The sequence below is a fragment of the Miniopterus natalensis genome, chromosome 2 (genome assembly GCF_054644295.1).
Source record: "Miniopterus natalensis isolate mMinNat1 chromosome 2, mMinNat1.hap1, whole genome shotgun sequence".
NCBI lineage: Eukaryota > Metazoa > Chordata > Mammalia > Chiroptera > Miniopteridae > Miniopterus > Miniopterus natalensis.
Genome location: NC_142082.1, coordinates 169740829 through 169764087, shown reverse-complemented (window position 1 = coordinate 169764087; position 23259 = coordinate 169740829). Strand labels below are relative to the sequence as shown.

Here is a 23259-nt window from a genome sequence, read left to right as displayed (position 1 = left end):
GGCTCAGAGACTATCTTCCAGAAATTTGTCACAGACTAGTCCTTTCGTTGGAATGTGCAGAGTTTGAGCCCCCAAGCTTGAAGAGTTACCCCTTTCCTGCACAAATTTCCTGATACCTTACAAAGGAACGTGTCTCTAGTATAAATTCTTACAGAAACAAAAGGGTAAATGAAGTTGGCAATAGCTCACTTCACCTTAAATACCTAGTATGTTTTAAACAAATGAAATGGATTACTGACTGTCAAGGTAGAGCTTTGTCACAGCTATGAGAAATAAAGAATCTAGCATTTAGGACAGCTCTGCAGTTATAGGCTTCTTAGTTGAAAACAATTTACTACCTGTCCCCTATAAATTCATCTTGCTTGGTGAAATACACATATTATCTCTTCTAAACCTCCATTTCTGCTTATGATGGAGCAACTTGTGTAAGACCAAGGCTTCTGCTGAGAACTAGTTGAAAAGCTAGTGAAAAAATGAATTTGAAGGCATTGTGGAGCTTCTGAGTCAATCAAGACTTGAAGAGTAAAGATTCAGGAGAGAAGGGAAATAGACATACTCTGTGCTGGGTTCCCTCTTGTCATGACCCTAGAGGTACAGACAAATGACTTGAAAGAAGTGTTCAATAAAGTGATTCCAGATAGCGTTGGAAAAGGCATAGAAAAGGCTTGCCAATCTATTTATCCGCTCCATGGTGTCTTTGTTAGAAAAGTCAAAATGAGGCAGAAGCCGAAGTTTGAACTGGGAAAATTCATGGAGCTTTCATGGTGAAGGTAGCAGTTCTGGAAAAGCTCTCGAGGATGAGACAGGTGCTGAAATTGAATGAGTTGATGGGCATGAGCTCCCAGTCCAAGAATCTGTTTAAAAGTCAGACATTTACTGGTGACAAATGAAAAATCCTATTTGTGGTGTTAAAGAAGAGAAGATGAAAGCTGTCAATTATATTTTGACATCCCATTAATTGTGAGATACATCCTGATTTCAGAGATGTCAAAATGTGGGAGGAAAGGTAAATGGTAATTATAGTTTAAAATCTCAGTTCTATCATTAATTGTTTGTTTCACTTCAGTTGGGGAACTTCTTTGAGCCTATTTGCTTGTTTGTGAAAAAGGAATACTGTAGTCTACTCTTTAGAGTTAGGAAGACTAAATGAAGAAATATGAAAGTATCTAGTACGGGGTAGGCATTTGATACTAGTTAGTTTGGCTTTCATTTCTTCTTTCTAAAGTTTGGCATTGTTATGATAATAGGAAGAGATTTCTGACAACTGATCAAGGCAACAAAACAAATCTCTAATATATTGGCTAAATGAGAGCTTACAAAAGAAAATTCCTGTTTTACAAAATGTGAAACATCATTCATTATTCTCTCCGCTGCCTCCTTCACCTCCTCCTATCTAAAGATATCATTGACTGGTTCTAATATGATTATAATGGTAGAACCTGTGCATGAAAATAATGTTGATATTTTCACTATATTGGTTTTTAAAAAGTATGTTTTAGGAAAATTTTCTATCCTAAATTTAATTGTGATACTTAAATCGCAACCTTTGGTCTGTAGAATTCCTGCTCTTCTGATAATGCTATATAAATATAACATTAGTTTGAGTGAGTGGATATTTTAAAGAAGTGGTTGGACTTTATGATGTTTGGCAGAAGTGGGAATTCCTCATTATATTTCAATCTTGAAAATTCTTAGTGAACTTAGAACGACGTTTTTCTTGAGCTGTAAAGTATTCATGGCTTTAATTTTGTGTTCATTCTGTTATGTTCTTTCAGGACGTTTCACGTCACGTTCAATCGATAGGATGAAAAAATTTAAGAGAAGGCTGTCCCTCACACTTCGAGGAAGCCAGACTATAGACGAATCATTGTCTGAATTGGCTGAACAAATGACTATTGAAGAAAATAGCAGCAAGGATAATGGTAAATATTTGGGGGTGGGGAGGGGAGGAAAGATTCCTCACTCTTTTGGTTACTTTATAAATAGAATGCAATTTACTTTCCTAATTAGTTCCCAATAGCTTCCTTTTGTTTATTTTTCCCTCTGGGTCCCTCCAAGTTCTTAGGAAGCAAAACTACACAACTTTGCTTGCTTGCTTGTTTATTGGAATATCCCACTCTTACGCCAAATGTTACTGTACCTGGTCTCTAACCCTGATGAATTCTCCTATCCCATTTATCTTTCCATTTTTATTGGTTCTTAAATAAGAATGCCTTGTATAATATTATCCTAGTTGTTAAGTAACTTTTTAAATTAATGTTTAAATATTTTTGTTCTTATAATCTGTTAATACAGCTTAAAAGTACATAGTAAGTATGTAAATTTTCTGTTTGAGGCTTCATCATAGTTTATAATTATATATGCATGTTGAGAAAGGACAAAGTTCATTACATGAGTCTTAACTGTTTTCTTACTTTATATTTACCACAGAATCTGCCCTAGTATTGAGGGAACTTACAGTAGATAGGCATATAATGCTTCACACATTTGACAGTTATTTTTACAGTGTAAAGTAGTACATAGATGTTGATATAAAATAAAAAGAGGCGGTTAAATTGAGTGGATTAAAATACAAAATACTGCTGAAATTTATAGAGTAAGACTACATATTCAAAACTGAACTATCCCTATGGAAGTCATAGTAACAACCAGAAAGGAGCTTATAAGAATTTCTGCCAGTGTCATGGTGTGCAGATTTTTTGGTAAGCCTTCTATGTCTGTGCCTGAAATTCTTCTGTGAGAGATTTGTGGTAGTGGGTGAAAGCATGGATGCTCCTACCCCTCCAGCTGAATGCAAATGTCTTTGTTGTGAGAGACAACAGGATAATGGAAAACAAACTGTCTGGACTTTAATTTAAAACTCATGGGCTGGAATTTGGGATGCACTAACACTATATGCTTTTTAGTTGTATGACACTGGGTAAGTAATTTATTCTACACAAGATTCAGTTTATCTCTTTTCCTCAGAAGAGTCATTATTTACTCAAATTTACTCAAGGTTATCTGGCTCTTCGTAGTATGGAGAAGAGACATAGATGAGTTTTTTAGAAAATTTAAAATAATAACTTTCTAATATAATTTACTTTTATTTAGGAGGGAAACATTTTGCGTTTGGGTCAAATCTCAAAGATAGTTTTATAATGTCTTAACTTTTATTCCTCTTGCCAGGAACAAAATTCTTCATTCTCTCAGACCCCCTTTGAATTCTTATTATTAATTAAGCTCAGTGTGTTCATTTTTATGATTGAAGAATCTTGCCAGCTATTTGCCAGTGATGTGCAGGATTAAAATAAGCACAGCATATATTTTGATGGATGGTTTCTGGGACATAGTTCCGTTGTGTCCAATATAAATGAGTCTCGGAGATAATTAATATTTTAGATTAATTGCATATTTTGTGGAATATTTTAGTTTCAACTATTGTTAAAACATGCTTTAATTATAGCATGGTGAAATGTCGGAAATATTTTTTTCAAGTACATATTGTTTACTTTATTAAAGCTTTTTTTATTATATTAACTTTAACAGGTAGTAAAGAAGGAAAATAGGAGCTCTCTTGAGTTTCCACTTAACCCAGATTACTGGAAATAATACTTGAAGATGCCAAATAGACACTGATTCCTCTTGGGTTGCAGAGGTTGCTGGTAGCATAGGATGTCTCAGAGTTATAATCTGCTGTTGCTTATTACCTATGTGTAACAGCACATAGATACTTACCTTTTCGGTCATCTATCAGTTCCTGATAGTTGGTCCCATCATATTCTTTCTTTATGGAGTTTATCTTAGAGCATAAAAAGCTCCTAAGATAGGTGACACACACAGTCCACTTCTGAACATGGCTCAATGAATACTTTTTAAATGATCTCACGTGTGATGTAACCTGTTTGTGATGCAAGTGATCTTTGTCTTAACAGCCATACAGTGGCAATGCTAGCTTAGGGAGGAGGAAGAATTAGTTTATAATTTCCCTAAGTAAACTGACTTTGAATCAATATTTGATCTCCTGTGTCTTACTGAGTCACATTCATGAGCACAGTCCTGTTAACTCTTGCATTGTATAGGCAGGTGGCTCTCATGTATACTCTAGAATACATTGAATGTGGAAATAAATATATATGGAGATAATACTATAAAAATCTTGGAAAAATTATGATGCATGTGATGCATTTGATTATACACATATGCATATATACTCTCACTCATACATATTCTACCCCCAACCAAATAGAATTTAATATATTATCTCTGTCATTTTGATAACTGAGTTATACTGTGAAGGCTTTAACTCAGTTACAAATGTGTAATATAATTATAGTTCACATTAGTGTGCCTGTCTATATAAGCTATTGTGTTTGCACATTGATTGATAGATTGAACCCAGGGAAGAGGAATCTTGAACTTCTATTTAGTATGTTAAAAATAAGTTGACAGTTTGCAAACTTGGTTGATTTAAACATACTTGTCCTTAACTCAATACAACTTTTTCTAAATAGTAAATGAAATTTTTGTACAAATTATAAAAAATTTTAAATTGAAGTATAAGAAATATTTTTTTAAGTAAGGAGAAAGAGTTCTGAATACATCAGATTTATATTTTTGGTAACTGAGAAAGTATTGAATATTTAATTTTTGAAAAGCTGTCATTAATTTTTCATTCTTCAAAAAATTACCATATGACCCAGCAGTTCATTCCTAGGGATATACCTGGAAGAATTGAGACAACTATTCAAACAAAGTCTTGTACACAAATGTTTATATTCTGAGTAGCACTTTTCAACAATAGCTAAAAATGCCTTCAACCCAAATGTCCATTAGCAGATGAATGTAGAAACAAAATGTGTCATGTCCCTAGGATGGAATATTATTGAACCATAAAAAGGAGTGAAGTACGTTGATGAACCTGGAAAAATGAAAGAAGCCAGACCCCAAAAGTCACATATTCTGTGATTCCATTAATATAAAGACAAAACACTGATTAGTAATTGCGAAGGACTCAGGAGAGAAGGGAATGGACAGTGACTGCTTAATGGGTACAAGGTCTTCTTTGATAGTGATGAAAATACAGGGTTGGGCAAAAGTAAGTTTACAGTTGTTTGTATGGAAATACAGTAATTAATAAGCAATAATACCAGGATAAACTGTGTTTTACATACAACTGTAAACCTACTTTTGCCCCACCCTGTAGTTTGGAACTAGATAGAAGTGACGTGATGGTTGCACAACATTGAAGATGTACCAAATGCCATTTAGTTGTGCACTTTAAAATAGTTAATGTTATGTGAATTTCATGTCATAAAAAAACTTAGTTTATCTGAGAAATGCCTTTTCCTCATAGATTCTCAATTTACTTGATAAAAGTCTTAATATAATGTTAGACATATCACAGGAAGTTATGATATTTCAGGGTCTTTTAGTAGTTAACCTTGAACTTTTTTCTGTAATGAGAAGATATATTAAAATTATTGAATTTGATGAGGAGGATAGGTGACAATTTAAAATATAGGGGAGAGAATAGATCACAGTTATACCTATAGAAAGGCAAAAATAATGTTTTATAATACATACACAATTTGGGGCCTCCAGGTGCAGCTACAGCAAAAGTTACTTCTTTTGGCTCAACTGAAATTCTTCACCTAAGAAAATGAACTGCATCCTTCTCTTCCCAGGAAGAATAATAAAACAGAGCAGAATATTATTTCTCATGATTATGGATTAGGATTTGAAGTAACCCCAAAACGCAAAGATTGGAATGGTCTAGTTTTCCAGATGTTAACTTTTCTTGTTCTTAGTCATTAGTCTCTTCACTGGGTCAGTTTACCATGTTGTTTGGCGTCAACAAGCCTAGTTTTAGTGATATGGTGAGGCTTTTATCTTACTCCCAGGTTTCTTTCTTTCTCCTATTGATCTAATATGTGCTAGTGGTCACAATTAATGTTTGACAAAAGTGATGACAGAGGGCTGTAAGTGGTGCTAATTCCTACCAACAGCACAAAGTCCATGAGAGGATGAGGTTGAAAGCACAGACCTCATTGTATGTACAGTCTGGAATAGGATCAGGGTAATAAAAGTGTTTAAAAGGAGAGACTTGGCAGCCGGAATGGAGTGCGCTAAGAAAGTGCATGTTCCTGATCATAATAGTTCACTTGATCGGAAGAGCCAAATAAGATGCCAAGTAAATTTCTCAATGGAATCATAATGATTGCCGTGTTACTATGTTAAAAATCATTGGAAATCCTTAGTTGGAATTAATTGCTTTATAGAGTAAGATTTATTGTGTATTTTCATATAGATTCCATTACTTTTTTAAAAATATTATAGTAAAATAATATATAATTTACTATTTCAGTAGTGAAGTATACAGTTTTAATGGCATTAACTACCTTTACATTATTGTCCAACCATCACCACTGTCCATCTCCAGAACCTTTTCATCGTATCAAATTGAAACTCTGTACCTATTGAACAGTAACCCCTCATTATCCCCTCCCCTCAGTCCCTGCTAACCGCTGTTCTGCATCTTCCTGTCTATGCATTTGCCTATTCAAGGTGCATCATATAAGTGGAATCATACAGTGTTTGTTCTTTTGTGTCTGATTTATTTCATTTCACACAGTGTCTTAAAGGTTTCCATTACTTCTAAAAATACATCTTATTGAACTGTTCAGTTAAGTGCTGTCATAATCTTGAAACATTAGAATATTTTATGATTCTCTCATGGCTCCCATTCTCTTCTCTGTACACTGTCCTTCAGTGACCTCATCCAGTCCTATGCTTTTAGCCACTGTGTGTATGCTGACTGCTCCTAAATCTGTATCTCTAGTCTGGATTTTTATCTGGATCACTAGATTCATGTTCAGATGCCTGCTTGGCTTCTGCATAAAGATATCTAATAGGAATGTCATATGTAATATAACCAAACCAGAATTCTTGATTTCCTTCCCCCCAAATCTGCTTCTACTTCAACTTCCCTCACTTTACTGTGAAAATAACTTAAAGCTAAAAATTCAGGAATTTTCCTTTATTCCTTTCTCTCCTTTAACTTTGTTCTCCTCCCCTTCTCTGCCATGGTAGCTTGCTATATATTTACTATATAAATAACCCCTAAAAACTCACTATTAATGATAGCCATTTATATACTTGCTACATATTCTAATTACTGTTCTTTCACCTATCATATTTCATATTTTTAACAGTTGCTCTGCTGGAGATTTTAAAAATATTCTTTGGATAGATGTTTTTAATACAGATCTGCACTAAAAGCTGAGTGGGAGAGTGTATGTGAAAGTAATTTTGCAGTATGTCTGCTAGCCTTTTGGTTCCACCTTTGTAATATATCCTAAGTCTGCTTGCTTCTCTGTTCTAGTCCAGGCCACCACTATTTATTGCTTAGGGTACTGTAATAGCCTCCTTCTGTTTCCCTTTTGTTGATTCCCTGTCATCTTTTCTCCAGCAGTAACCAGAGTGAAGTTTTAAGTTTTTAATTTTAATAATTATAGATTCAAAGGAAGTTGCAAAGATAGTACAGAGAGGACACTTACACCCTTCTCTCAGTTCTCCCCTTTGGTTACATCTCCCATAACTATAGAACATTATCAACCCAGGAAATTAGCATTGGAATAAAGTGCGAGTATAGTCTGTCCCATTTTATCACATGGATGGTTTCGTGTAACTACCACTGTAATCAGGATAAAGAGCTATTCCATTGCCAGAGATCCCTCTCATCTACCCCTTTATGTTCACTCCTACCTCCTTATCTCCCACTATCCCTGACTCCTCAGAGTGATGTTTTTAAAACATGAATTAGATCATATTACTGCCTGCTTCAAAGTTACTGTAACTGCTTCCTATCCCAGAATAAAATTCAAACTTTTATGGTGACATACAAACCTGCTTATTGCTCTGACCTTACTTAGTAACACCATTCCTCCCACAATCATATACTACAGCTACACTTGCCTTCTTTCTGTGCCTCTAATGCAGTGGTTCTCAAAGTGTGGTTCCCGGGCCAGCAACATCAGCATTATCTGGGATTTGTTAGAGATGTAAATATTTGGTCCATGTCAGACCTGCTGAATCAGAAAGTCTGGGGCTTGAGGCCCAGCTATCTTGTATCTTAGCAAGTCTTTGAAGGTGATTCTGAACATGCTAAAGTTTGAAGATCACTGCTTGAACAAGTCAAACTGCTGTGTGTCAGTTTTTGCTGTAGTTTTTTTCTCTGTCTGGAATATCTTAATAACCCACCATTTACCCATCTTCCTATGACTGGCTCTTTTTTGCATTTATATCTCTGTTAAAAAAAATACCTCTGCAGAGAGAACTTTCCTCTATAGTCAGTGTAAAGTAGCTACTCATTTATTTTCTATCACATCTCCTTATTTTAATCTTTTGCATATTGCCTATCAGTATCTGATATTTTTCTTATTCATTAGTTTATTTGTCTTTACTTCTGTTAGATTTTATAGTTTCAAAGAGTAGCATCTTGTTTGTTTTGTTCACTTCTTGATGCCCAGGGCTCGTGATATTGCTTGTCATGATAGGCAAACAATAAATATCCCCTGAATAATTGAATGTATTTATGATTTCCTTTTTTTTGTTTTTTAGCTATATTCTCTAGGATTATAAAGCATATTCCCCAGGACAGCTTTACAGAGTATCTGAAACAAATGTTGTCTGTAGGCAGAGTATTTTTATATTTTATTACTCTAGATCTGAAATCCTATAACCTAGAAAGAGAAAAATTTTCTTATGTGTTCTAGCCTGTATCCCACAGTTTTTGTAACTTATTTATGCATTTATATCAGATACCTTTCCCCATTCATTATTAAATCATTGATTCTTTTACTCGGCTTATGTAAAGATCCCCAAATTCTTGATCAGCCAGCTACTGCCAAGGAATGTACAGTCTGTGGAATACTTTAGACAGATTTTCTCTGTAATTTAGTTGGGTACTTTCTCTTCCTCCAATCTGGTGTTGTACCCAGATTAGATGACTTAGGCCTTGTATGAGTCTGGAGGACCCTTCTGTCCCATGCTCCCTCTCCCCTTTTTCAGGCAGCCATTATCAGTAGAGGCGCAGGCCAAGTGGCCTTATTGGCTCATTTTCCCTAAGCCTATACCTTGGTTTGTTCTGTGGATTGGAGCCACCCCCTCCTGCCAACTTGTTCTTGGTATCTGATATCCTTTACAGGTAGGGGAATTCCTTCATCAGGTGATATCCTTATTGCTGATTATCAGCTACAAAAGAAGAGCTGGCTTCATTTTAGAAGAGAAGATATTCAGAGAAGCCCATTTCCTTTTTAAGTTCCTTGACTGTATTATGTATTAGTAAAAACATAATTCTCATGTGGAAGACTAATGGTGTATCACAAAAGACTTCATCATGTCCTTAACTTATATCAGAGCTCGTTTTTTGGAGGTGAGAAGGAGTCATGAGAGTCCCTGTAAAAATTATAAATCAGGATTCCCCCTATTTATAATTAAATATCTTTTAAGTGTTTTAAAAAGATTTCTACTTGATTATAGGTCTGTGATTTTTTTTTAAAAAAATTAAAAAGCAAATAGATAAAAAAATCTATAGGTTATAATTAGTTTTATGATTGCTAACCATTTTGATTATATAAGAAATAGATCATTACTAAACCAATTTTGAATAAGAAAGTATTTTCTTTAAGTATTTTTCATAGAAACTATTTTAATTCTAGTACTTTGTATAAGTAGCCAAAGAAATTAGGTTAAATGTAGTGATCTCTATTATAATGTTTGTTTTATTTTCTGTTTTTCTTTCTCAATCTTTTTCATGTGATCTTGGATCTTGGGCTGTTAATGGAATGATTTTGGATACTGTGAACCGCAGAGCCCATTGTGAAGAATGGCAGACCTCCAACCTCTCACAGTATGCACTCCTTCCTCCACCAGTACACAGGTTCCTTCAAGAAGCCCCCATTGCGGAGACCACATAGTGTTATTGGAGGAAGCCTTGGCTCCTTCATGGCAATGCCCAGAAATGGAAGCCGATTAGGTAATTTAATTATTTGTCTTTTTTTTTTAACTTTCTGACTGTAGGTTGTGTACATAGCTAGTAGGTTTTAGGTATATGGAAGTCAGCCAGCCTTTATTATCTGATTTGTCTTGTATTATCTGTTTTGTCTTATAAGATGAAAATCAAGTTGAGAATAAGAGAGCAGAAAGATGGAAGGTTCTAGAGAGGTAGTAGTACTGACACTACAGAGAAATAACGTTTGAAAACTTGTCCACTGTGAAGAAAATAAAACCCTTGAGAGGTGTGTGCAGGATTTCAGGCTGTGGCCACTTGAGATGATGGTTAATTTAGGATCATACCTGGTAACTCCAGATTATCACCATATGATAGCCCAGTACAATAATTAGTATATATGATTAGCACCTGATTTGTTATTCTTATGTCCCTGTCATTTTAAATATCCAGGAAAAATGTATACCTGCAAGGTTCTGTTTATTTCTCTGGTGTTTTTTTGATGGTGCCTTATTTATCATGTTTTGATTTTAAAATAATTTTAAGTAATTTTTTTGTAGTCTTATGTCAATTATATTTACTGAAGTTTCTGAGGGCTCTAGTCTGCTGCTTGCTCTTGCTGTGGTAGATTATTTCCTCAGGTGTTTTGTTAATTTTGGAAGTATGAGCTTATCTGCAGTGGGGTGTTATCTGTGGGAATTGTGTGTGGCCTTTATTCCTGTAAGTATAACCTTACAGAATGGTGTGTTGGAATTGACTCGCACTAGTTCATGACAGATGATTGTTAAATTTTCAGGAAATTTGCAAGCTGATTGTTAAACACAGCCGTTATTAAAATTTAAATTATACAAATATACAATTAGGTAAGCTAAATTGAAAACAAAGATAATGAATACTTAAAAGTAGTTATTTCCTAATTATTTTATTATACTTTACTATTACCAATGCTTTGGAGATTATTTCTATTGTAACTGTATAGTCAAACTATGTAATGTGCCTATATCTTCCCAAATACATGTTAAATGATATCATGTTGGTAGCTTGAAGTTGGCATGGAGGGAGTATTTACCCCACAGAAATTGGAAAACATTTTAGATCAGGACTTGATTTATTGCTTTGTTAATTGTCTAGACCAGGAGTTGGCAAACATTTTTTGTCAAGGGCCAGATAGTAAATTTTTCAGGTAGTTAAGATACGGTCTCTTTTGCATATTCTTCCTTTTAAAATAACACTATAAAGATGCAAAAACAATTTTTAGTTCAGGGTTCATACCAAAACAGTCATGTTTGCTGACCCTTGGTCTAAACTTAAGAGAGTGATGTCGAGCCCTGGACTGGTAGCTCAGTTGGTTAGTGTCGTCTTGATACATCAAGGTTGCAGGTTTGAACCCCAGTCAGAGCATGTATAAGAATCAACCAGTGGGTGCATAGAGGGTGGAACAACAGATTGATGCTCTTCTCCCTCTCCCCCCTCCCTCTCCCCCCCTCTTCCCCCTCCCTTCTCCCCCTCCCTCCCTCTTCCCCCTCCCTTCTCCCCCTCCCTCCCCCGTCCGTCCCCCTCCCTTTCTCCCTCTTTCCTTCCCCCCCTCCCCCCACCTCTCTCTAAGGCAGATTAAATTTTAAAATATGCCTTCCGTCTGTAGCTGTTACATTTTGAATTGCACAAAGTTTGAGTGATTTGAGAGGTAAATATTTTTTTAGTACTTCAAAACTATTACCTGATTCAGCAAAGAAATTGCTCACACCAGTTGCAAATGAGCTGAATTTTGACATAAGCCAACATTGTTTCACTTTTTCTTACTAGCGGAAATGAAAATACCAACCAATATTCATGTTGGAACTGCAGTTGTAGTCTGAAATTAATATGCTGCTTTGTATTCCTTGTGCTTTAAGTCTGCCCTTTACTGAAGATGTAGCACTTCACAAGTCTTGTGCCTTTCTGTAGGAAGCTCTCACTTGCAGCTCAGACACCTAGGCTTCATCTTTTATCCCAGTGTGGCAGCTAAACCCAAGCACCTTCTTACCAAGATCAGCCACCTGTCTTAAGAAAGTGACAGTCAGTTTGTACATTAGCAGCTTTGGGTTTTCAGTTCACTGTCTTTGTTCCTGGGTATTATGTATACATTCTTGCAAACTCAACTATACATTTTAAAGTACTATATCTTACTCAAGATTTTCTTGAGAAGATTTCTACCAAGTTAATTTTTTGTTCAGATCTCTGTATAAAATTTCTCCAGAAATTTCTGTGCTTGAAATGTATTCTTGAATTACATTTGACCTATCAAAAAACCCCACAAACCATTGCCATTTGCAACTGTTTTTTAGTGTGAATAAATTTTCTCAATAAGGTAAGGCAATATATGGAAGTGTATGAATTCTGAGACTGATTTGATGAGATCTTTGAGTTTAATTTTTGTTAAACAGTTTTCATATTCTTATGAGCAAATATTTTTCATGAAACTTGAAATTTTTCATTATAAAATACTATTTTTTGTTTTGCATATTATTTTGTTTGGGAAAAAAGTCCCAGTTACCTAGTCTATTTCTTGATTTTTAGTTAATATTTAATTCATTGTAATATTTGTTGAGCACCTGTGAAGTACCGGGCACTTTTTAAGTTCTGGGAATACGAAAGTGAATAAGCCACACCCTGTCCCCAAGGATCTCAGACATAACTTGGTGCAAAATCACGTGAACCACATAGTGCTGTTCAGTGCAGTAGGTACAGTGTGGGCACAGTACTCCTCTGGGTCTGAGAGTAGGAACAAACCACTGAGTGATGACACATGCACCTGGTTTTGAAGTGTAAGTATGAATTTACCAGATTAGTAATATAGGGGAAAGACATCTCTTACAGATAAGGAAAAAAAGTGTGTTAAAACACTGCAACATGAAACAATAATGATGCTTTTGGTTAATGAATAATTGTATAGAGAGTGCTAGTGACAAGAGATGTGTTTGAGATCTAGCATTTGTTTCTGGTGCGCTACTCTTACTAGATGAATTAGAGGATGATTGACAAATGTACATATATGAGCAGGTGTGTAAGTATACAAGTGTGTTTTGTACAGGTTTCTTTTGTTTAGTTCTTGTGTAAAGTAGATAATCTGAATAATTTTTGAATTGTTTTTGTTTTATTTTTAATATTGGAAGGAAGGGTAACTGCACTAGCAGTTTTTAAAGAATATTCAAAGAACTAGCTCATTTGACTGTGGAACCCATGGAACATTGTTTTAATGGAAAGAATACTAAACTAAATAAAAGGCAAAAGACCAGGTTTGTTTTCACTCTGCTTCTAAGCTGTATGACCTTTGAAAGTCATTTAACCTTTCAAGGTCTCAGTTCCCAGATTTGAAAAGTGAGAGAACTGACTTCAGTAATTCTCATTGTTATTTCCAGTCTATAATTTTATTATTCAACCTTGGTAAAATGTTGAATGTTAGTTTTTTTCATAATTTTTCATAATCTGAGAGTATAAAAAGACTGCTTACTAGTGTTTTAAGGCATTTATGTTTCAGCCTATTAACTGTACACCATCGTACCCAGAGTGTATAAGACCTTTTATACTATGATTTTTTATGTGTTGGCTATCTACATCTTACTGTAGTGGTAATAAATTATGTAACATAGGGTATAATACATCTCTTATAAAATGTTTCATGTTCTAATACAGATATTGTTCATGAAAATCTAAAAATGGGATCAGATGGTGAGAGTGACCAAGCTTCTGGGACATCATCTGATGAAGTCCAGTCACCTACAGGTGTTTGTCTTAGAAATCGTATACATAGACGGATCTCAATGGAGGTAACCATTAACAACTATAAATATGCCTCTGTGTGTGTGTGGTGTGTTTGTGTGTGTGTAAACACACATGTATATATCAGACAAACTAAATGCCTATTGGAAAATTTTCTTGAAGGCAAATGAAACTTGTAATAAAATTGTTTCTTTGTGTTAGTGAAGAGTAGTTTTGTGACTTTCTCTTTTCTAATGATCTACTATCCCAAAGTAAGTATGCATTAATTATAGTTAATACTTTTCAAAACACTTTGTAGGTTCTTTGTGAGGGAAATGTAAATTTTCAGAACTTCCGGAAGTCAGAATGATACATTAGTATTCTTTTTAGAAAATATGATTTTAATTAAATTGTGAGATTCATCTGTATGCCTTATATTTTATTTATAAATATTTCAAATTTTGAAAGGTGTATATAAAATAAGCACCAATTCTCTTGCCTTATATTATAAATATGAGTATCATTTCCTCTATGGTTCAATATACCTACTAATCTCTGTAGCACATATAAGTTATTTCTCCATGTAAAAGAATGAAGAGCTCATTTCCTTTTTTCAGTGTTATGTATAACCTTGAGGACAAAAGTGGATTATGAATGTTATCATTTTAGTATATACTGTAGATTAAAATAGTTTTCTCTAAAAAAAATTGGTTGTGTTTTAAAATGAGTATTAACTTTTTTAAGTGCTGTTAAGATGATGATGATTAGGGCATCAGTACTCTTGGTTGCATTTTCATTGATAAACGATTGCTTCTGAATCAGTTAAGGAAAACAGTATCAGTTTCCTAAGTGATGAATTAACATTTTCATCTCATAAGATCAACTTGATATCTCTTCATATTACTGTATAACGTATCATAATAATAAAAATAATATTCCTGATTTTCTTGACCATATAGATACATGATTTTCTTTGTTATATATTTTGAGGTTTTATTTACTATTAGGATCTGTATCTGGACTTTCTCATTCTTCCAGTGAGCTATATTTATTTTTCCTAAAGGTGACACTCTTGATTATATTCTTTTTACTGTGTATTTTAATATCTGGAAAGACTTCTTTCTCAGTACCCCCCTACCCCCCACACACATTCTCTGATTTATTTTAGAATGTTTTTGCATATTTCTGTTTATTCTTCTAGATAAATTTTAAGTACTTTTTTCCAAGAATGATCTTATTGTGATTTGTTTGGGGTTATGTAAAGTATGAAACTAATATGAGAGAGCCATCATTTAGTTTTATCATTTGGGAACATGGTATATTTCTATACTAAAGTCATATATCTTTCAAATATTTATACAGGTCCTGTACATCTCAATTTTGTTTCATGGCTTTGGTACTATTATGAATAATAAGGATTTATTTTTGTAGGATTTATGTTTCTTGGTGTGATGATATAAGCAAGATTCCCTTTCACATCTCTTCCAATTCACATTCTATTATTAAATGAAATAGAAATGCCTTTTGCTTACTTCTGTCCATTGATAGAGCAATAATAAAATATTTCAGTTGTCTCACTGTGTTGTATACAAAATCATACAGTATCTACTTGGTTATTTCATTTAAGCCAGTCACATCTTCTCATACTCTTTGCCTATTTCTACTATATAATAATGTCAGGGTAAAATCATTTTGAAAGGAGTTCAGAAATAGTGGGTTGCAGAGTATTTCTGTAAAACTGTATTGTATACTTTTGCTTAGAGTAAATATGTTTGCATTTAGTATATTTTATGTAATCAACATAAATAACTTTGCAACTGCAGTAAAACTTTACAGTTACATATCATTAAGAAATAATATAGCCATGAATTCAAAAGTCAAATGCCCTTATCTTTTCTATTTGTAGTTACCTACAAAAATATTTTTGTTTTGTTTTGTTTTTTAAGGATTTAAATAAGCGGTTATCACTGCCTGCAGATATCAGAATACCTGATGGATATCTTGAAAAGTTTCAGATAAACAGTCCACCATTTGATCAACCAATGAGCCGAAGATCTCGTAGAGCTTCCTTAGTAAGTTTTTAGTCTCCTATACCTACAGCATCAGATGTGCTTTGTTTAATTTTTCTGGATGTAAACATTTTATATTCTTATATTTAGTTTTTTAATAGCTAAATTTTATTACATTTCTTTCTGGATTTTATTTTTTCCCATTTTTAAGTGTTTACAGTTGCATGTTAGAATAGGGTTTAAGCTGTGTTCTATTTTATTTTTGTTAAATTTTATTGATATATGCTAGATGTATAGAATATGTACTAGATAAATATACATATTAATATATACTAGATATACAGAAAAGTACATAAACCATAATTGTATAGCTCAGTGAATTTTTGCTGAGTTAACATACCTATATGACCAAGTACCCAGATCAATAGAAGAAAATTTCAGAAATCCAGAAACCCCCTCTGCCACCTCTCTGTTTACTTTTGACTCCTACTTCCTCAGCTGTAGACATTATCCTTTCTTTTAATGCCAAAGATTCATTTTACCCATATGTTTTCTACTATTTTGATTATGTTTATAGTATATTTTAATATCTAGATAGACTTTTTAAAATCCTCATTTACATGCATGTTCTTATTTTAAAAATGCTTTTGATATTCCTTTTCTGATTATTTAGACTTTTGAACTTTAATTATAAATATATAAATTATTAAACCACATATTATACAATATGTATCTTTTTGTGTTTGGCTTCTTGGGCTCAGTGTTATGCTTGTGTTTTATCTAGGTTGTTGTATATAGTTATAGTTCATTTGTTCTTATTGTCACATTTTATTCCATTGTATGAATATTATACTCTCTTCAGTCTCTTGTTGCTTTAGTTTTTAGCTGTTACCAAACAGAGCTTCTATCACCACACCTGTATGTGTTTTGATTAATGTATGTAAGCATTTCTTTTGGGTGCATACCTAGGAGTGGTATTGTTGGATAAGATTATGTGCATATGTTCAGCTTTCCTAGACACTGCCAAAAGAATTTCCAAAGTGGTTGTACCAATTACCAATTTATACTTTCATCACCAGTACATGATAATTCTAGTTTCTCTCCTTGCCTGTTTTTGATAATTGTCCCTTTTTAAAAATTTTTATGCTTTTCTGATGATTGTTATCTTGTAGTTTTATTTTGCATTTTCCCATAAACTAAACTGAACACTTTTTAAAAAATTCTTTATATTAGATTCTCTGTTTTTCAGTTACAGTTGACATTCAATATTATTTTTTATTAGTTTCAGGTGTATAGCTCGTTGAACACTTTTTAATGTTTATTGGATACTTTTGTGAATTAACTGCTCAGGTCTGTTGTCTCTTTTCTGTTGGGTTTTTTGCCTTTTTCTTATTGATTTATGGGCATTTTTTTATACATTCTGTGTAAAGGACCTTTTCCAGTTATATGTCTTGCAAATATCTTCTAGCATGTAGCAATTGACCCAGCACTGTTTATTAAAAGGGCAGTTTTCACTATTGCAGTGTCATCTTTGATATAAATTCAGGTGATTGTATATGTGAGGATTTCTTTTTGATGGCTATAGTCCTTTAGAAGAAGTACATATAAAGTGCTATGAAACAACAAAAGAGATAGCAAATAAAATGTCCTTGCACATCACAGACTTACAGAGGAGACAGTGCTCTAACTGGCTCTAGAAGGATGGGTAGGAATTTGTCAGGTTGACAATGGGTAGAAGAGTGTTCTAAGCAGAGGAAACTTCGTGTATTAAAACCAAAAGGTAGAGCCTAACTGGAGTGGCTCGCTTGACTGAGCATTGTCCTGTGGACTGAAAGGTTGCTGGTTGGTTCCCAGTCAGGGCACATACTTGGGTTGCAGGTTTGATCCCCTGTTGGAGACTGTAAAGGAAGGCAATCCAGCGATGTCTCTGTCTGTCTGTCTTTCCCCCCTTTCTCTCCCCTCCCCTTCCTTCCGTTCCTCTCTATAAGTATGTCCTCAGGTGAGGATTAAAAAACAAAACAAAACAAAACACACAGAGGTATAAATGTAGGTATTATTACAATTGATATGAAGGGTAAATGTGGATTAATATTAAAGAGGAGGGCGTGAACGGATAGGATGGATCCAGACTGTAAGGCCAAGGCTAACAGACTTCGTCCCATGTAATGGAAGGACCTCAAAGGTATCTATTTAAATAAGGACTGACATCACATTTTTGTTTCAAACAATAGCTTTAAACAAAAGGGTAAATGATGAAGTAGGAGGAGAGAAAGACTAGAGATAAGGAGATAAATTAGGAATTTATTCAAAATTAAGGGTGACGTGCAAGTCATGTGGGAATGGAAAATCCGAGCAGGGTCTAGGGACCATGAGGGGTAAAATGAGCAGGGCGTGGCACCCAGTTGGACTTTGTGTCTGAGGAAGGAGCGGTGGAAGAGGCTTCCTGGGGGCTAGCAGTTGTTATATCTCTCCTTTTTATATATTATATCCTGGCATATTTTTATTCACCAAAACTTCTGTTTTTGATTATATCTTCTAAAGAATAAAATTATTTTATGCTGTGTATAATATGAGCACATTGTTATTTGACATTCACCAATGTACAGTAAGGTAAAAGTGTAATGCTCACTTGATTCTTGGTACAGGTTTATCATCATCATAGTTCTGCATCACTGCTGAAGATATTTTTCTTCAAATAACTCTGTCATTTGATTATTGGTTAAGTGTTGTTTGGCTATCAGTTTTTATTAAAGATTGGTACTTAGGATAAATTTTGAAGTTATTAAATGTTCAGATTGGTACTAAAAGTGTGATTCAATCACCATGTAATTATTAAAGCTATCATTTTAAGAGCTTTATCAGATCTACATGAAATTAAGGAAAACAGTGCCCTCTAATGAATGTTAAAAGTGACTGGAGTTTTTATTGTGATTGGGTGTTCCTGCCCACCTCTCTCAGTTTTTTATCTGAAATGGCTTATAGATTTCAGATTAATCATGCCAGCTGTGTTTTAGTTTCTATTAATGCATCCCTTTCATTATTCATCTGACTTACTAAAGCATGATTTCTTTTGAAATATATTAGAAAATTTTTGTTCAGTAACCTAGGCTTATGTATGAAGGAGTGGGTTAGGGAAAAATGGAAAGGAGATGGGAAAAGAAAAGTATTCTTCACACGTGTTAGCGCTTCTGTTTCTATGGATAGTATACACTTTATCTAAAAAATAAGATTTTTTTTTTAAGGTAAAATATAAAATTTTAGTTTTGTCTTTCTAAAAGTATCAAACTGTATTTTCATATTTTCAATAAGCAATGTATAATAAGTAAAGTAGTCAAAATAACAAATCCTTTGCTTGGGTAGGAATTAAGAAACAAGTCACAGAATTCATTTCTGGAGAAAGACATACAATAAGGCTTATTGGTTTTTTTGTAAATTTGTTATTGTCAACCTCAAGTGGACCCTCAGTATTGTGTGGCTACCCTGCTATCTTTTTCTGGTTAACTCTTCCTCTCTTGCTCCAAGCAGATAATCTCTTCTACATCATAATGAAGAAAGAAGCCATTAACCAAAAACCCCCTCATATCTTAAGTAACAAATGTACCAATCTACCTATACTTGTACTCATTCTATTCTTTCCTTGTTTTAATATTGAGGGATTGAAATTCCTGTCCATCTCTTCAAAATGCTTAGAGTATTTGTTATCCTTATACACTCATGTATATTCAGTCTTCCTCTTAACTGAATCCTTCCCATTGACTTTTTATTTAAATAAATTTTAATTTTATAATAGTTTTAGATTTACAGAAAAATTTAAAAGACTATAGTGACCTTGGCCAGGTAGCTCAGTTGATTGGAGCGTCATCCCGTACACCAAAAAGTTCTGGGTTCCATTCTCGGTCAGAGGACATACCTAAGTTGGTTTGATCCCCGGTTGGGGCATGTACGGGAGGCAACCGGTCAATATTTCTACCCCGTTCCTTCCTCTCTCTCTCAAATCAATTAAAAAAACATATCCGGTGAGGATTAAAAAAAAAAAGGTACTACTATAGTGTTCTCATATGCTACATACCCAGTTATCTCTATTGTTAACATTTTACATTACTTTAGTACATTTGTCACAAATAAGGAACCAACATTGGCACATTACTATTAACTAAACTCCACACTTTATTCACATTTCCCAAGTTTTTCACTAAGGTTCTTTTTTTGTCCCAGGATCCCATCTAGGACATCTCATTACGTTTAGTCATCACATCTCAGGTTAAAGCACCTCACTACATTTTAATCATCATGTCTCATGTCAAAGACACTGGTTATTGGGTTGGTGAAGTGCTAGTTAATACTCATTTATGTTTGATAATAAATGGAATATTAGACTAGTGGGAAAACCCACATGCAAGATTCATTAAAAACAAAATTCATTAGAGCACTGTTGAATTACAATGATGACATACCCAGTGGACGTTTTGTGAGACTATTAAGCACAACGTCAACAGACCAAAAATCTTTATATGAAAATTTGTCATTATATTGAAATTATAGGTTGTACACATTTTAAGAATCTGCTTCTTACTAAACAATGAGTTTTGGAGTCCTCATTCATGGCCTTACTGATATAGATAGTATGTAGTCCTTTCTGTTTCTAAGAGTAAGTGAGAAAATTATCAAGTCCTGATGCCTTTCAGAAATAGTGAATATATTATGGGGTGTGAAAATGAGGTTCAAAGTCTGCCCACAACTTAATTTACCTTTGCCGTATTATTTACAGGGTTAAGATAGTCATGATGATGGTAACAGCAGTTTTTCTAAGACACAATGACCCAGTAGCATAGAGGTTCTCAGTCTCTTTTCAGCACCCCACAGATCTAAGAACACATTTCTGTCAGTAACAGTAACTAGGTAATTCTCACAGGAGGGAAATGGGGTGTTTGAGAAAATCTCCCTTTGTCTGAGTGTTTCTAATATACACATTCACTTTTAGAATGGCAGCTACAGAACTTTTGCACATACTTCGTTTGTTTTGAAGCTCAATTAGAACCCCATTGCCAGCATATTAATACATCATTACAACTGTGACACAGAGATTATGTTGCCAGAGCCAAGGTAATCAAGAAGTCTCCCATAATGCTCAATACCACTTAAAGGTTACACTGAATTATAGGGAGGCTGTTATAAATTATAATTTATTGAATTTTTTGTTTTGTTTTCATATGCTTATCCTGGTAAGAGCCATCTGAACAGGAATTTGCTTGTAGCTGCCAAAAAGCCAAGTATTTTCTTAGAAAAATGAAGTATCAGAAAAAATTATATTTCTTTAGAAAGCAGTATTAAGGGAGATTTATATTATGTTCAAATACAAAGCTTCTTGTTCCATTCCTTTAGCTATTTCTTTATTTATGAAACTTTTAAAATATTCTAAAATAATCTAAGACAGAACTCATAAAAACAGGAATCATATTTGTCATCTTCACTGTATCCTCAGTTACCTAGCACTGTGCTTGGTAAATGTTGAATAAATGAGCTTTGTCCTCTGTCCTCTGAATAATTTCTGTAGGAGAGCATGTCAACAAGCTAGTCATTATATCTTTTGTTAATCTTGTCATGTTCCGCAGATAAATATGCAAGCAGAATTTTCTAAAAATTCCATTTAAAGATTCAGTAAGTGACATAACTATTAAATCTTGAGGGTTTGAAATTGTTAAAATGGGTGATGAAGTAGGTATGCTTTACTCTCTGAATTAGGTTCTGACAGTTTATTGGTAAACTGTCTTTTGTCTGAATTCTCTGGCTGCCTGCATGGGAGGAATTTAGTTATGCTGTTTATTTTATAGCTCAATTATTAAAATTTAAATTTAACTTTATAATGATAGTACAGTATTTACTTCCTTTTTTAAAAGCAGACTTTCAGCATATTTTAATGATAGCACTAAATTTCATCCTTTGAAGAGTTACTCTTTGCTGTGTTGATTTTTGATCCACCCCTTATAGTTTATTCCGTATGTACTTCATATAACAGTAATCTCTATAATATTTTATCTTTACATTATTGAATTTGTTATCTACTTCACACGCCCGTAAAACCAAACCCCAGCATTGTTGTCGTAGCCACCCCTGGACCCAAGTGTATTTGATGTTTTAAGGGTGTGCTGCTGTTTATTTATTTCAGAGAAAAGGGTGAAGAAGAGAGCAGTAGCCCGACTCCTGATAAGCACAAGTTCCTAGCTTGCAGTCACATTTTTCTGTGTGCTTCTCCTTGTTATAGTTGATGATATTTTAATTTTTTTTTCAGGTATATTTATTGCTTTGTTTATACTAGTTTCCATTTGTTCTCAATGTAGTTTTTTCCTTCATAAAATATATGACAAGAGTTAAAATTCGTATTTGTGAATTTAAGAACCTGAATTCCAGAGATAGATACAGGAAAATAAACATGTTCTATCAGTTTGTGTGACCTTGGCAATAAGCCTCTCTTTTATTTTTAAGGTATTTAAGATCATATGTAAATAGGCTGTAAAAATCCTATGTAAACTAAAAGAGTGTTCAAAATCAGGCTTTTATGTACCAGATTTTGTTTTCAACATTTTCCATGTTAAAGTTAAAAAACTCCATTTGTATTTGGAAAGTGTTGTCTATTATAGTTTTACTTTATTATTTTGCATAGTTGGTTAATAGAAAGCAAGAACTTAATATCTCTGAGTCATATACAAGATAGTACATTGATGGATGGTTTATGATGGTTCCAGAACTTCATATTTTAAAGTTTTTTGAAACACTACATATAGGCCTTAAAGAGTGCAAAAAGAAGCAATTTTTCAATCATGCAATGATACTACCTGTGACCAAAGTTTTTTTATTAGTTTACCGAAGTTAAATTAAGTACTGTTGGATATGCAGGTTTCCTCGTGACTTTTTAACTTGATATATATCATTGTAAAAAAACAATAAAAACAGTTCCTTTGAGGGGCCTCTGCTGCTTTTGGTCATTCAGCTTTGGGATGTTTATCCTATTCAAAGTATGGGGAGTGACGTTAAAAATCTACTTGTCAGATTCTATTCAACACCTACAGAAAAATTGAATATTTAAACCTCCAGAATTTGACTAAAACATAAATTTAATGATGCAACATAATTGATACACTTTTTACAGCTGAGGTTCTATATAAAAGAGCATTATTTCCTTTTACTGGCTGTTTATTTAAGGATATTGTCACCACTCTAAATGAGAAGCCTATTTTTTTTACATTATTATTGTCTTTTTCATTATCTGCCAGGAGTACTAGAAAGTAATGTTAAGAAAATTCTTAGTTTCTTCTCCTGCTTGTTTTTTTCTATTTTTCTGTTCTCTCAATACCTAATTTCCATCTCTCTCTATTTCTCCTTTTTACTAAATCTTTTGTGTTAGGGCTTTTTGTTTTGTTTTTTTTAGTTTTTAAATATTGAGTTTCCATTACATATTTGAGTGCATTCCATTTACCTCATTTTTTTTAACTCCATGCAAAATAGGCAGACAAATTCAAGGTT

At 33.7% G+C, this 23259-nt stretch overlaps 1 protein-coding gene across 2 annotated transcripts in view; it reads left to right on the top strand.

The window, feature by feature from the left end:
• Positions 1–23259, top strand: part of CDK17 (cyclin dependent kinase 17) — an 80617-nt gene that overhangs the window by 38810 nt on the left and 18548 nt on the right. The window contains exons 2-5 of one of the 2 annotated variants that reach the window (XM_087814838.1): positions 1776–1922; positions 9854–10018; positions 13664–13797; positions 15676–15801. In XM_087814838.1, coding sequence (XP_087670964.1) covers positions 1805–1922; positions 9854–10018; positions 13664–13797; positions 15676–15801 — 543 coding nt within the window. In that variant the 5' untranslated portion in view covers positions 1776–1804. Of the gene's footprint in view, positions 1–1369; positions 1923–9853; positions 10019–13663; positions 13798–15675; positions 15802–23259 lie in introns of those variants that run through there. The other variant, XM_016221785.2, reaches the window with a different exon arrangement.